This window comes from Theobroma cacao, chromosome 6, assembly GCF_053813885.1.
Source record: "Theobroma cacao isolate CCN51 chromosome 6, ASM5381388v1, whole genome shotgun sequence".
Classification (NCBI taxonomy): domain Eukaryota; kingdom Viridiplantae; phylum Streptophyta; class Magnoliopsida; order Malvales; family Malvaceae; genus Theobroma; species Theobroma cacao.
In genome coordinates, this window is record NC_142644.1 from 7,205,729 (window position 1) to 7,220,173 (window position 14,445).

The following is a 14,445-nucleotide window of genomic DNA, read 5'->3' on the forward strand; positions in this document are numbered from 1 at the left end:
ATAATAATTTATTAATATCATAATATCCTCCAACCGAGTTCAAACATAAAAATTTTATGTCCAAATCCAACCCGAATCCAGCTAGACCTATATGTACTAATGTTAGTGACACTATTCTCCCTCTCGCACAGATTTGTTTAGTTTAGTGGCTAGTTTGACTTTTTACTGTGCAGAACAGAAGCTTAAAAAAGAAGCAACTGATTAATGTGGGTAATAATTAATTAATTAATTAGTCTTTTGATTGCAATTAATTAACTAATTAGTCCTTTTAACGCCTTAATCTCATAGAGTTTGCATCCCAAAAATCAGAATTGTGGGATTTTAAAATTCTACTTATTGTATTGGGAAACCTGCAATTCCCATAAGCAACGAAGGCCAAAGCAAGCACTTGGGCAAGTGTTATATTACCCCGCCAAGCTTTGTTCAAACTCTCTGCTATAAGTTAGCTTTAGCCTATTATCCTAGGGCGACTAGGTTAGTGTAAAATTACTGTCACATTTAATTTCTCTCTAATAAACAAATTTCCTTTACAGATTTTTTTAATTTATGACATCGTTAATTGAAAAGAATGGAATAGTTATTTCTTTTATTTTTGAAAAACTGATTATTTTTAAAAAATAAACATTTCTAGAGTGGCTAGAATAGTCATTACCAATTCTTCCTTTAAATGGTTATTCTGTTTGCATTAAAATAACAAAAAAATTATTAAACAAAAATACCCTTAACCAATTTAAAAAATTACTATCCTATATAAGACAAAATCCACCTTTATTTTTCTCTTTTCTCTGTTCTCTTTCTCTCCCTACTCATCTACCTAAATTTTCTCCACCACTAGAGGACTAAGGAGAGCAATAGTGACACTAGCACCTCCTCGGCGAGATTTGATCACGAGAAGCATTCATCTAACGGCCTAACTGCTAGATCCAATCGCAGAAAATGCTCCATTGTTGCTTCATTGTGCCAACCACATCTCTAATGGTTGGCCAGCTAAAAAGAAAAAATCAAAATGTAATTAAAATAAAGTTTTAAAAGTTTTAATTACGAATTAAAAAAATAATATTTCAAATAAAAAATGAAATTAAAGTTTTAATTATAAATTTATTTTTTTAATTTTTTAAAAATAAAATAAACTATAAAATAAAATGAAATAATCAGATTAAAATTTTGATTGTAAATTACTAATATTTTATAGAAACTATAAATTTTTAATATTTTAATATTTTAAAATATAAAAGTAGAAAAAAATAAAAAAAACTATTTGTATTAAATTTTAAATTTGTAATATTTCTAATAAATTATCAAAAATAAATAAATGTTTAAATTGAAAATCATATATTGTAATAAAGGATATTTTTGTCTTTTTATCACCTATTCTTTTGTTATACCAAAACTATTTTTCTTAATCAATTATTAGAAAATTTTCATAATGACAATTTCATTCTATTAATCAAATTACGTAATAGTTATTTCTTTCTATTCTTACATAATAACTATTCTCTTTTTCTTTTAATCCATTCTGCAAACAAAACATACTATTACTACCTTAAAAGGTAAATTTTTCTTTAAAAGGTTAAAAAATTCAATTTTCTTATTTAATGTATTGAAAATTATCACATTAATTATTAATTATTACATTTAAAGTAAAATTAATATGTTTATAAGTAACATCTAATTATATAAATAGACTTAATAATTTTGAACACAACCTATTAATACAATATGAAGTTAAGCAATTTCAGATTTGGGGATATCGCATTTCATATTTTAAATGTATCAACACATTTAAAGCACGACAACTTCGTGTCTTAAACAAGTTAAACCCATCTAACCAACATATAGCATTTTTAACCTGCTTAATTAATTGTCTGATTGTGTCAATTTATATAATATGATCTGTTTAACCCATTTATATACTCATTTAAATAAGCTAATAGTCTTACTCATTTTTAAATGGGTTTGTTGTATTATAGTTGTATTGTATCATATAAAATTTAATTCAACTTGTTTCATAAACATATTAATCATGTTATATCGTATAACATGTATAATAATATATATCTAGGTATATGTTCAGAATCTTGATCTATTTAAATGATCGTGTCGTATTTGTATTTGTCTGTATAATTGTTAATACCCTATCTAAACATCATACGATTATAACATACCAACATGAATTCTTAAGTGTGTATAAGAGGGTTATTAGGGTAGTCGTTAGCAAAAGTTTTTATATTTATGGTCATTTTCGTCAAGATTTTAAATGCACAATATTCTATATTTAATGAATGAAAGAAAATAATGAACAAAATTTTGGCCATAATTAGGAATGGTTTTGTTTTGTTTTTATTATTATTCTTTAATGTAAAATAGTAATAATAATTTTGTTTTTATAGATATGAGAATCCAAATATATAGAAAAGGTAAATTTTAAATGTTATAACAATTGTTAGGTCAAGCCTTAATTATTATAATTATGATGCAAGTAATTAAGCGTACTTCACTCCACAATACACGTAGACAATATATATTTTATGGTACTATATATTGTGAAGTAGCATTATATATCTAATGATTGGACTGCAACAAGATGCATGTTAAGTCCTGTTTGTCTTACGATTGTGTTCAGGGAAGATCTAATCCAGATCCTTGCATGGTTAAATATTTGGGTCAAAAAATAAACATAGTAAAATCTAAAATCCCCATAATGTAACTATTGGTGCCCTGGTGGTACCATGAGCACCATTTCCCTAACCAAAAGCGGGGTTGCAAGAGAAAATTTTTAAATGTTCTTTCCACTAATTTAACTTAAGAATGTTGGGTTAGATAATATATGATGAAAAGAATGATAGGATCACGATAATTATCCAACCCATAGTTGCTATTTTTCTTAGTATAATTAGAAGAAAATTCTACTTATTCAAACAATTTTCAACTGTGGTTCGTCTACTCCCACTCTCTAATTTGCCTTTCACTGACAAAACTCGATAAGAAATTTGACTGGATGGTGGAAGCTGGGGAGTGTTTGGTAATAAAGAAATAAAAGAAATGGGGGGGATAAAGTATACAAAATTCATCTACACATTTGAGGGTGGTGAGCATTCGGTGTAAACTCACAATCTGGTGAGTAACAACCAATGATTTCTTTGTCAACATTGCAGCCAGAGTCATGCGAGAAGATGGCATCTTTTCTGTGTTGAACCATCTCCAAGATCTTCTCAAACGTGGAAACTTCACACGGGATCTTCAACACTCCTTCCTGTTGAAACCCAAACTCCTCCTCCGCTTTTCTTAGCAGAACCCCAAATGCCTGATGACCCAAGTACTCAGTGGGGATGACAAATCGCTTCAGCTCTTTTCCCACGCACACAGCCAGGAACCCTTTGGGGACTGCATCAGCTGACGCTGCTGAAACGTCTGTGAAGGATAGTGTTCTCTTCAGGAACCTGATGCTTTTACTGCTTCCGCTGGTTGTCAGCTGGGAAGAGCTGCTGCCGCTGATGTTCTTGGGTGCATTTGCTAGCTTTTTCCACTTCTTGAGGATCTGTTGAAGCCTGACTATCTCCCTGATCTTGTTAGACCTTTTGGAATCCATCAAGTTTTGCTGCAAATATCAAAGGCTTATAGCTACTAGTATTATTTTAGGTTCTTCCCTTGTGTGAATGATCTGCAATGGAAGGTGGAGTTGAGATATAAAGGAGCTGGACTAGAGGTGCTTGGCAACACTGAATTTTATAATTTTTTAATTCATAATACAATAATTAATTAATTGAATAAAAATATTCACATTATATATATATATATATATATATTAGTAGTATCACAGTACTTGCAGTGAAGTTAGGGTATACGTCGGTGAATGGTACAACTGACTCGACGATGAAAAACCCCATCGGTTAAGAGTTTCAATCTTTCTTTTCCTTTCATCTCTCTTCTCTCCAAAAAAGGAAATTAACAAAGGTTTTGTTTTGCAAGCAATAAAAAAAGTTGCCACATGCAACAAAGGTGTTATTTATTGCAATTGGATTCTGATGCAACTGCTCTCAACAATCAAAACCATAAGGGTATCTGGCACTACTCTCCCAAATTATTAACTTCCTTTCTTCTGTCTTGGTATCTGTATCTATGTGCCCACTTAATGTTATTTACTGGTTTTTCAAGCTTATTTAAATCTCTTTATTGGATTTTGGGTTTTGCTTAGAAGATGGTGGGATATGGCAGTTAAGAAATTCCATGTGTTGATCCCACCCAAGCATATTAACAAATTAAGCAACTTGACAACAATTGTTTAATACATATACTATACAACATTAAACCACTTTTTTTGAATTAAAGAAATTATTGATTCACTAAACTTTACATGGAATGCTCAGCTGTGATGCCTTGTGTGTTGTACTTGACTTTTCTACGGATATCAAGTACTATCTATTTTATAACAGGTCAGATTAATGGGTTAAGGATTGCTAAAACATTTTATATTTAGTGCATTATTTTTATCCAATTCAAAAGGAGGTCAGCCATTTATTATAATTTTTGTTCTTAAATATCTGTTTGATCAGTACCACTAAGCACTAGTTAACATCTCCCTTTTTTAATTAATAAAAGCTTATGCAAATTAAATAATTTAAGCTTTAGCTTTGGATTCTAATTGAACATGGGTATAAGTAAATATAGGGTGGAAAATTATTACTTTTCATTGTACAATATTTTCTAAAACTTGACCTTGAGTTTGAATTCAGTTTGAAGAATGAGAGAATTACTTGTCATTACGTAACATCAGCCATATATAAAATTCTATATTTATCATGAAAAACTAAGAAGAGAAGGCAATATCTCACCACCAAAACAAACAGAGTTTAGCCCCATCATTCCATTACATATTTGTTCACTGCTTTTCAATACATCCATGACCATTGAATTCATAGATTTTACTAAGATAAACTTGCTTCTTCTTTCTTTTTTCTTTTGTTGTTAAGCCAAATATTTCATTGAATCACGAAAAGTACAAGTACATAACGCCACTTGGATCAAATGCCAATATTTATTTGTAATTCCACAATCGATTGGATAATTTTAATAAAAAGAATTACAGGTGAAATGTTTTTAAATAAGATAATTAATTCATAAATAAAATATTACAATCAAATTAAATAATTATTATCACGTCAAGTGCGGCAAAAATGAAGGAGGTAAAGGTGGTGGGACGAATAACATTTTCCTCTGCTCATGAATTCTATCTATGTTTCAAACAAATAGAGGAGTGTGAGTGGCAAATGCTATGCTTAATTTACTAAAAAAGCAAAAAAACCAGAGAATAAATTATAAACATAAATAAAACTTTGACAAAAAAGAAAGGAAAAAAAGATAAACGAATTAATAGAGATAAGAAAAAGGTGGAAGACGTAATCATTTGTAAAACAAAAAATGTGGATCACTTGCCCAATTTGTGTTTAAACAAAGATGTAATAGTGGAAGCTAATTAATTGGTCAAAGGTCAATGAAGATGGACATGTCGTTCGCTTAGATTTACATGTGTGTGTGAGTTTAAGTGAAGATTAATTTATTAATACGGGTTTACATTATTATTAACCATGAAGTCTAATTTGCTCTCCCCATATTGGGAAAGGTGTTAATTATTAAATATTATGCATAAACTATATAGGCTATGATCAAGGACATTAACTATATAAAAGAAACTCTCCTTCTATCTCTAATTTGAGATTAAAACATGAAGTACAGTGACAGAGTTAGAATTTCATGTCTAGAATTAAAAAAAAAATATTTTTCAAACAATTATATTAAAAGTTCAATAGTTATAAAAATTAAATTTAAAAAATATAAAAATATATTATAAAAATTAAAAAACTTTTGGGAGGACGGACCACTATTAGACCCCTTCCCTCCGTCATTGATGGAGTACAATATACTATTTCAAAGCAATATATTATTGATATTATACAGTAATTATTATTGTTGACTATTTAAATGTATATATATAGTTGTGAAAAGAAAAAAATCGATGACTTGTTGGACTAAAAACAGTTATGTTTGAATTTAAATTAAAGCCTATAGATAAATTAAATAAGTGCCAATCATTGCTAGGATAAGGAAATCCCCATAAGCTATTGTTCTAAAGCGTATACGATTGGAATTTGGGACACCCACTGCATGGGAGAAAGAGCAAAAAGATAAGATAATATTGTTTTAAAAGGAAAAAAAATTGTATTTTAAGAGAGAATAAGTTATGGAAAACGAAAAAGGGACTAGCTTTTATCATTTACGGTCATATTGAAATTTTCGAACCCCATGCATTAGAGTATTTATATAAGTGATGACTGTACATATTTTTTTCAAAGAATTAGGTTTCAATCTTCTTTCCTTAAACAAAAAGAAAAGTTTTCAAATTTCGTAATAAATAATTTATACACATATTTATTTGATGTTAAACATCAATTTGTTTATAGGATTATAAAAATTTGACCTTATGAACAGAGTGGATAAAAAGATCATCCTTTAGTCTTATATTATAAATTAATTTTATTTTAAATTAAATTATTAATTTGATTCATGATTTTGTATGATTACTTTTTAATTTTACCTTCATGTAAAATTTTGATCATAATGGAAGGAAAAAGATATGAGCAATAAGACGAGTTCCTTAGAAACGGAGAGAATAAGGGCAAGAACAAATTTTGACTCCAAATATCGTGGGAAATACGAAGATTTCCATGAAATTCAAAGAAGACGTCCATCAATAATTGCTGTGGGTTATTCGTAATTGATGGATAGAAATAAATGGGGCAGAGGAAGTGCATCTCAGGAGAAAGATGGGGACTGTGATTTTGTCTGTCAGCTTCTTTTTCAATATTTCTTTGCGGCCAAAGGCAGAGAGACCCAGAAGCAGGTGAAATGAATGGAGACCATCGCTTTAGCTTCATACCAATCAAGGTTCATATTCATCAACTGATATATGCATATATATATATATATATGTAGCAGCAAATAATGAGTTGAAATCATTGCTGTCTGCACTCTGCAGATTATCCCTCCAATCATTCACTGCCACCTTTCTCATAATTTTGTTTCTCTATGTGTATTCCATCCACTTACGTATTCAGATAAGCAACTGATCCCCCCAATATGGCTCATCATTAAATTTTTTTGCCTTTTAATTTATTAATTCTTGGTACATGCATACGAAGAGACTATAAAGAACCAATGCATAAATTTACGAAATATCTTAAAGAATTCAATCTGAATATTTGATATTCAAAACTTGCAAATAATGCTCGATTTATAAGAAAAGACGTTTAAATTCAATTTTTTTTATTATTTAATAGGAAAATTGTGCTTAATGATATATTGTGTCCAATGACTGATCACGTGAGGTCAAACAACATGCATAATTTAGGTTAAAATATAAAAGTACATATAGATGGAGAACTTTCCTTTGGAAGATGGATGTTTGAATAAGGATGGGCAATCTCGCACTTTCCAAGGGAAAAAAAAAGAATTACATAAATTCACATGGCAGACAATATATATGACAAACTGCAATTACGTAAATGTATGCCATGTGCCTTTTTTTTTTTTTTTTTGGATTTTAATTATATTGGCAGGTCACATGATTATGCATGTGAGCATGAATTTACTTGAGCTGTAAGATTAGTAGTAATGTTTTTCAAGGGTTAAATTACTAGTGTTCTTGTGGGTATGCATCTGGTATTGAAGCCGTTGTTAGCTCATCTTGCTGCTTCTGCATTGTCCCTTTGCTACTCTTCTTTTTTTTCTTTTTTAATTTGTGGAACATATGATCTTACTCTTTCTTTTTGGTCCATGTGGATTTGTTCCATCTATGGATGCATTTACAAGTCATGTAATTTTACCCTCTTTTTTCTTTGATAACATGTACGGAGAATTTTATTTAATATGTTTAGGTAAAAACAAGTAAAATCCATTTATATTCCATATAATACTTTTCAAAAAATTATTAGAGTTACAAATAGTAACGGTTACCACAACACGAGAATAAAGCTTAATATGTACAAAAACAAGAGATAAGTATAAAAGATGGACATATATAAATATGCACCAAAGATACATTTAAATTTAAAGATGAGATAAGTTTTACCAAACGTAGAATTCTGATAATTGTCTTATTTGTAACTATTTCCATTTCAAATTTATTTTATTATTTAATATTGGGTAAATTATCTCTATCCCGTTAGGTTTTGACCATAATTAATTTTTGATCTATTAGTATTTAAAATTGACATTGCATCTCAAAATTTTATATATCATGGACACTTATGTTCTACTATTAATCTACAGTAATAGTTTTCGCTTATTTAATGACTTGGTATAAATTTTATACCCATTTCACCTTTCTATTTAATGTTCATCTTCTCTAATGGAATTGCTTGTTTGATGGAATTTGTACTAGAACTTACTGTTCATCTTATCCTTTAATCGAATAAAATTATGGTCCATTTTCTCAAATTTTTAATAGGTCATGATAGATATGAGCAATTACTAGTATGAAAATGAACTTTTTAAAGAAATTCAATATAGGAGATTGAATATATATATAAAAAAAAAAAACTGCTTGGTATTTCATTTCATCGCAGTGAAACTACCATATATAATTTTATTCAATGACATGGAATATGAAAGAAATTCAATATAGGTCAATGACCATTTGTACATTAAATACATCATAGTGAAATTGAAATACTAAGCAATTTTCTTTCATATTCAATCTCCTATATTGAATTTATTTAAAAAGCATATTTACTCCAAAAATGCTTAATCTTACCTCTAAAAGCATTTCCCAAGCTCCACATTTACTCCAAATAACTCCAAGTACTTCAAAAATCAATTTGGGAGTTAGGGTTTCGGATTTTAGAGAGAGAAAGTAAAAATCACATAACTAGATTTTGGAAGTGAAATCACTTACCTCCAATACTTAGAATCCAAGATTGATTGTTGGATTTGAGTGGGATTGAAGGGGGTAAAATTTGAGAGAAAATGGTGGAGGAATGAAGGAAAAAGAAATAAAGTGAGAAAGGTTCGGTTTTGGGGCTTTTAAGCCCGAACATGGCAAATCTTGCAACTTAAGGTTGACTATGGGAAGTCTGTAGTCAACCCTAATTGACAGATTTCCCTTATTTCCCTTCCCAAGATCGACTATAGAGGGCTTATAGTCGATCCTAGACCAAAATATCTAGTTCCATTTTACTTTTCTTCACAAGATCGACTATGGAAGCCCTATAGTCAATCCTATACCAATGTACTTGCATGTTTCTCTCATTTTCCTTTTTAAGATCAACTATAAAGATCCCATATTCGATCCTGAACCAGCATACTCGACTTTTTAGGTCCAGATTCTTAAAAATGGCTCTCTACAAAGCCTAAGCTCATTCTAAACTTTTTCCACAACCTCAAATCATTCTTAAATTTAACCCACACATACACAAATCCTCAATTATCATATCACATACAAATCAAAGCCCTAAATCATATGATTCATCATGCATTTCCACAAAATTTTGCCTAAGTGTCCAAATATGCATTGTCAAATACTCAACATACATAATATATCATTAATGTCCTCAAGGCACAATATACTTAATGGATCATTCTTAATTAACTTGATTTACATCAAAAATTGGAGGTGTTACAAACCCTAGGTTTTAATCAATTGCCTTTCTTTAGTGAATTTTTAGTTTTCTTTAATTAGTTTAGTGTTTGATTAAATTTAGTTGCAATTGTCTTATTTTCTACAAATCGAGTTACTTGAATAAGATTAATTTGTCATAATTTTAGTACTTAATGAAAAATTATGAGCAAATCCCTGTGGGATACGATTCTGGACTTACTATCTGTATTAGTTGTTCGATACGTATACTTGTGTGTACTAAATTAACAACAACTTTCAATATGAATAAAACATTTTTCTGTTATATGGATCCAATGGTTGCGTATAAGGCATCCCCTATGCCCTATGATTTTGGTATTGCTTTTAAAAAAACTAACTTGTGGCTATTATTGATGTTTGTTCAAATATAATCAAATTATTGGCTGGCTTGTGTGGAAGCATCCAGTCGAGCGTTGCACGAACTATCGCATACTTAAGCGAAAGGGCATATTCTGTGACACTGAGCATTACTTACTTGGGAACATCCCTTGGCCGTTATGTACTTGAGAATGTCCCTTGGGCGGTACGCACTTAGAACATCCTTATGCATTACGCACCTAAGAAACACTCAGCGTACTTTTTCCCCCTGCATTAAAATTTTATTATTGGAAAATTTTCATGCATAATTGAAATTTAAAATCCAAGCTCGCATGCCAATTTAAAGGTGTAAGCCTTTATTGTGAGTTTGCACAACCTCATACAACAAGACTTGTTATTAATGACAATATTCCAATTATGGATGAAAAATTTTCCAATAATAAAATTTTAATGCAAAGGGCAAAACTACACTAAGTGTTTCCCAAGTGCATAGTGTGTAGGGACGTTCCAAGTGTGTAATGCCCAGGGGATGTTTCCAAGTGCATAACGCGTAAGGATGTTCTCGAGTGCATAATGTGTAGGAACATCTCTACTCTATGAAAGGCTTAGATAGCATAGTTTTTGAACTTATTCATGTGATGTTTAAGCACTCCAATAAGAAATAGAGAAGTATAAATGGAGAAGTTATCGAGAAAAGGGGTCCTAAGTGGAGCTAGTTGATTGTGTCCTACCAAGCTGCACTCCCCATGTTGCACTAATGTTGTGGCTGCGTTCCTCTTTTTGACTCCCCTAAAAAGACAAGTTGATCAAAGAAATGCCTGAAGCTAGGCGTTTTCATGAGTGAGCCAACAATAGAAAAGCTAACCATGGTAGATGCACATGTGTCCTCTTCTTGATTGCAAGAAAGGGAAGGTTATTCTTGAACATTGATAATTGCATCTACATCCGTTTGGGCATTTACATGAGTAGGGAGTGGGTTACTTTGAATCTTTTTGTTTCCAAGCAAGACTTATCTTGTTTGTGTCCTCTTGTGAAATATTTTACACAAGTTTTGCACTCAACAAATGGATGACTAACCATGTGATGATAATCACAATACCTTAGGTTAGACTTTTCCTTTGCCGTTGATGGTCACGATATGTAAGGCAAATTTACTTGTTCGTTTCTAATCCACTTTTGAAGGAGTACCCTTACTCTATTAAGTGGAGCTGAGCCTTAAGTTCAATCGAAGACTTCCTCTTTCTCCATTTCTTTTTTAGATTGCGTTCACAATTGGAATGTTCTTTCTATGGAAGCGGTTGGCTCTCTTTTGCCTAAGGACCATATTATTGGTCTATTGTGCAACTTTAACTAAAGTGGCAAAAGTAGGAAGAGGTAAGTTTTCCAAATGCGCCTATATTCATCGAACATACCTTGGACGCAGACTTTGACTACCCTAGCAAAATAAAGTAGCTTCAGGTCAAACCCTAAGAAGTTGAGACTCTTGTTCTTCTGATCGAGCAACTTCTCAAGCTCTTCCTTTATGATAAAGCCATGCGTAATTGTTAGAGGAGTTGTAGTGACAGAATTGCCAACAATAGAGGGATTGGCGGTATTAAGGAACGGGTCAATCGTGCTCTTTCCATTTCTTCCATTTTCATTCGTATTGTTGACCACGTTAACAACATTTTCACCATTATGAGGTGACATGGGTTGAGGTTAAAGGGTTGTAGCAGTAAAGGATGCAAACTGGGTAATGGTATCCATCATTCACTTGTTGTTATCCTCCAACGTTTCTATCTTTTCTTAGAAAGTTTGGAGCATTTTCATGAGCTCTTAGATGTGAGTGGGGATAGTGGTTTCTTGGTTCTCGAGAAAACTCTCCATATCTTTTGACAAAGAAATTTTCTACCAACTTTTTACTTAATGCAATCACACCTCCCTAATGGAGTCACCAAAATGTATAAGGTTCTTATGGTACGGAGAGAGGACATGTTGTAACAAGTAAAATAGAATGCACTAAAGGCAACAAAGAGAAATATTGGAACAGTCCTTGAGCGTAAATGCTTTTGGCAAGCGATGAGGAAAAAAAAGTTAAGGAATAGGTGGAGAAGGTGGTAGAGCACGACGGATGGAAAAAGCTAAGTAAAAAGAATATTTGGAAAAGCTTCAAGAGGTTTTGAGATTAATCTCATATGAATTTCTAATCCCCTTCTTAAATTGCCAAACTCCCATATTTATACTAAATAGGAATGCTTTCTTAGGTGTAGTTGGTAGAAAGATAGCACTTTTAGGATAACATGTTCTGTATGAAAGAACGTGCTTGTTATGGGAAGAGCATATAATTGGATAGTGCACGTAAGTTTTGGGTAGTGGAGTAGTGACAATTAACAATGTGCCATGTGTCCTTTTAAGAAAGAAAGAAAGAATAAACACGTGTACTCCGAGGAAAGGTTAACAAGAAGTTCTCTTAACTACCTCCATATCTGAGCCACTAAGCCAAACTCTGTAGAGCATCCCAAACGTGAAAATAACTCGTGAACTTTGTCACTTATTTTGAGTTTTTCCACTCCCCCATATGATATAGTTGTTCCATGCTTGTTTTAATCTTGTAAGACAATATTTAAAAAAATAATAGTTAGTCGAAATTGGGCATCTACATATGCTTAACAAACTTTACTTAATAATAATACTTTTAATAAGACTATCTGATTGACTTACGATATACCTATTTTAATTATAAGTAAATAATTTCTTTATACGTGTGATTTTCTTTAGTGTAGACTCCACACAAGTGAAAGAGGTATATAGGAGAATGTTAAAGGTGAATATGAATGAAAAAGTTAAGGTTTTACTTTCTAAAAATATAGATTAGAACAAAAGTGATCCTTATTATTGATTTTTTGAAGATTTTCTTTCTCTGTACTTTTTATAAAAGAAAAAAAAATTTAAACTTGACTTTTTAAGTAAGGGAATGTATGAACTTATTATTCAACCAATGCTCAAGTAAGATCTTCTATCTTTGAATTATGTATAGATAAATTTTAGGTACTACGTTGTTAAAACTAAAAATTAATTTAATGTCTTTAATCTCATCATACTAAATATATAAAGCATAGCTAAGAATTCAATATTAATTGTCAAAATTAAAATCTAATTATTACTATTATTCAATTAAACTAGTTTATAGAATTGATTAAATTAAATTAGAGGAAATTGTGAGAAATGGTCATCTTGATAAGCTTATTCCAGAAATAGCCTTCAATATAAAGTTAACTGTTTTTACCCAATTTTAGCCATGAGATGACAAAAATACCTTTAAAATCATTTTAGACAAATTAAATGCTCCCAATTTTTCTCTTTCACCATTCGTCTATTGTGTTCCCCATTTTTCTCTCTTATCATCTAGAATTTTTAATTTTACAACCATCACCATCTTTCTCTATTTATCTCTCACCATCTCGTCATATCGTCGTCGATCTACATACCAAAAAGCATGATATAGAAGGTAACAATATTGTCTTGGGTTTATTAGCTTACATTCACAAAACCCTCTCTTTGTTTATCTCTCACCATATTATCGTCGATCTATAGACCAAAAAGCATGACATAGTAAGTAAAAACAAGTTCTTGGCATGTAACAAAGTGATTCAAGTCTGGCAGAACATGCTTTGGTGTGTAACAAAGTGATTCATGCCTTGGCATGTAACATCAGTAAGAAAGAAGGAAGCTTTGGTATGTAATATTCGGTGCTAACATTTGGCATGTAAAGCATTAGTCTTAGCGTGTAACATTCATGATTCATGCTTTGGTGTGTAACATCAGTAGGAAGAAGGAAGCTTTGGTGTGTAATATCTAATGCTAACATCTGACACGTAGAACTTTGACCTTAGCATATAACATCTGATGTTAAAGCTTTGAGCTTGGCGTGTAAAATCTGATGCTGAAGCTTTGATATGTAACATCTACTTAAGCTTGCAGTGTTGTTTTGTTTTTCTTTTCTATTATTAAACATGGCATGTAACTTGCTCATTTATATTCCTCTACATATAAACTCTTACAGTTAAAATGTGTAACAACTATTTTTTCAACTATAACAATATTTTTTTGAACATAGCATGTAATAACAATATTTTTAAACATAGTGTATAACTTGTTTTCTATCTTTGTATTTCAATTAGACATAAATTCTTGGAATTAAACACTTTCACAATAGAGTTAAAGTTTAAAATCAAAAAGGAATTTAACATGAAAATGAAGATGTATTGAAAAATTATTAAACGTCAACGTTACTATTGGGATGAAACGGATTTGAACAAAAAGATATTATCCAAAATTCTCTAATTTGGATAATTAGCTTTTAGAATATTTTATTTCTTACGTTTCCTGCAATCTTAAAAAAATATGGCATACAATAATTTTTTTTTCAATATGGCATGTAACAATATTTTCTTTAA

At 30.8% G+C, this 14,445-nt stretch overlaps 1 protein-coding gene across 1 annotated transcript; it reads right to left on the bottom strand.

Annotated features, from left to right (window-relative positions):
- Nucleotides 1-2,797: 2,797 nt before the first annotated feature.
- Nucleotides 2,798-3,634, bottom strand: LOC18595573 (protein SMALL AUXIN UP-REGULATED RNA 51-like). Its single transcript, XM_007023587.3, has one exon. The coding sequence runs from the start codon at nt 3,587-3,589 to the stop codon at nt 3,068-3,070; it is 522 nt and encodes a 173-aa protein (XP_007023649.3). The 5' UTR covers nt 3,590-3,634; the 3' UTR covers nt 2,798-3,067.
- Between the last annotated feature and the right edge of the window lie 10,811 nt (nt 3,635-14,445).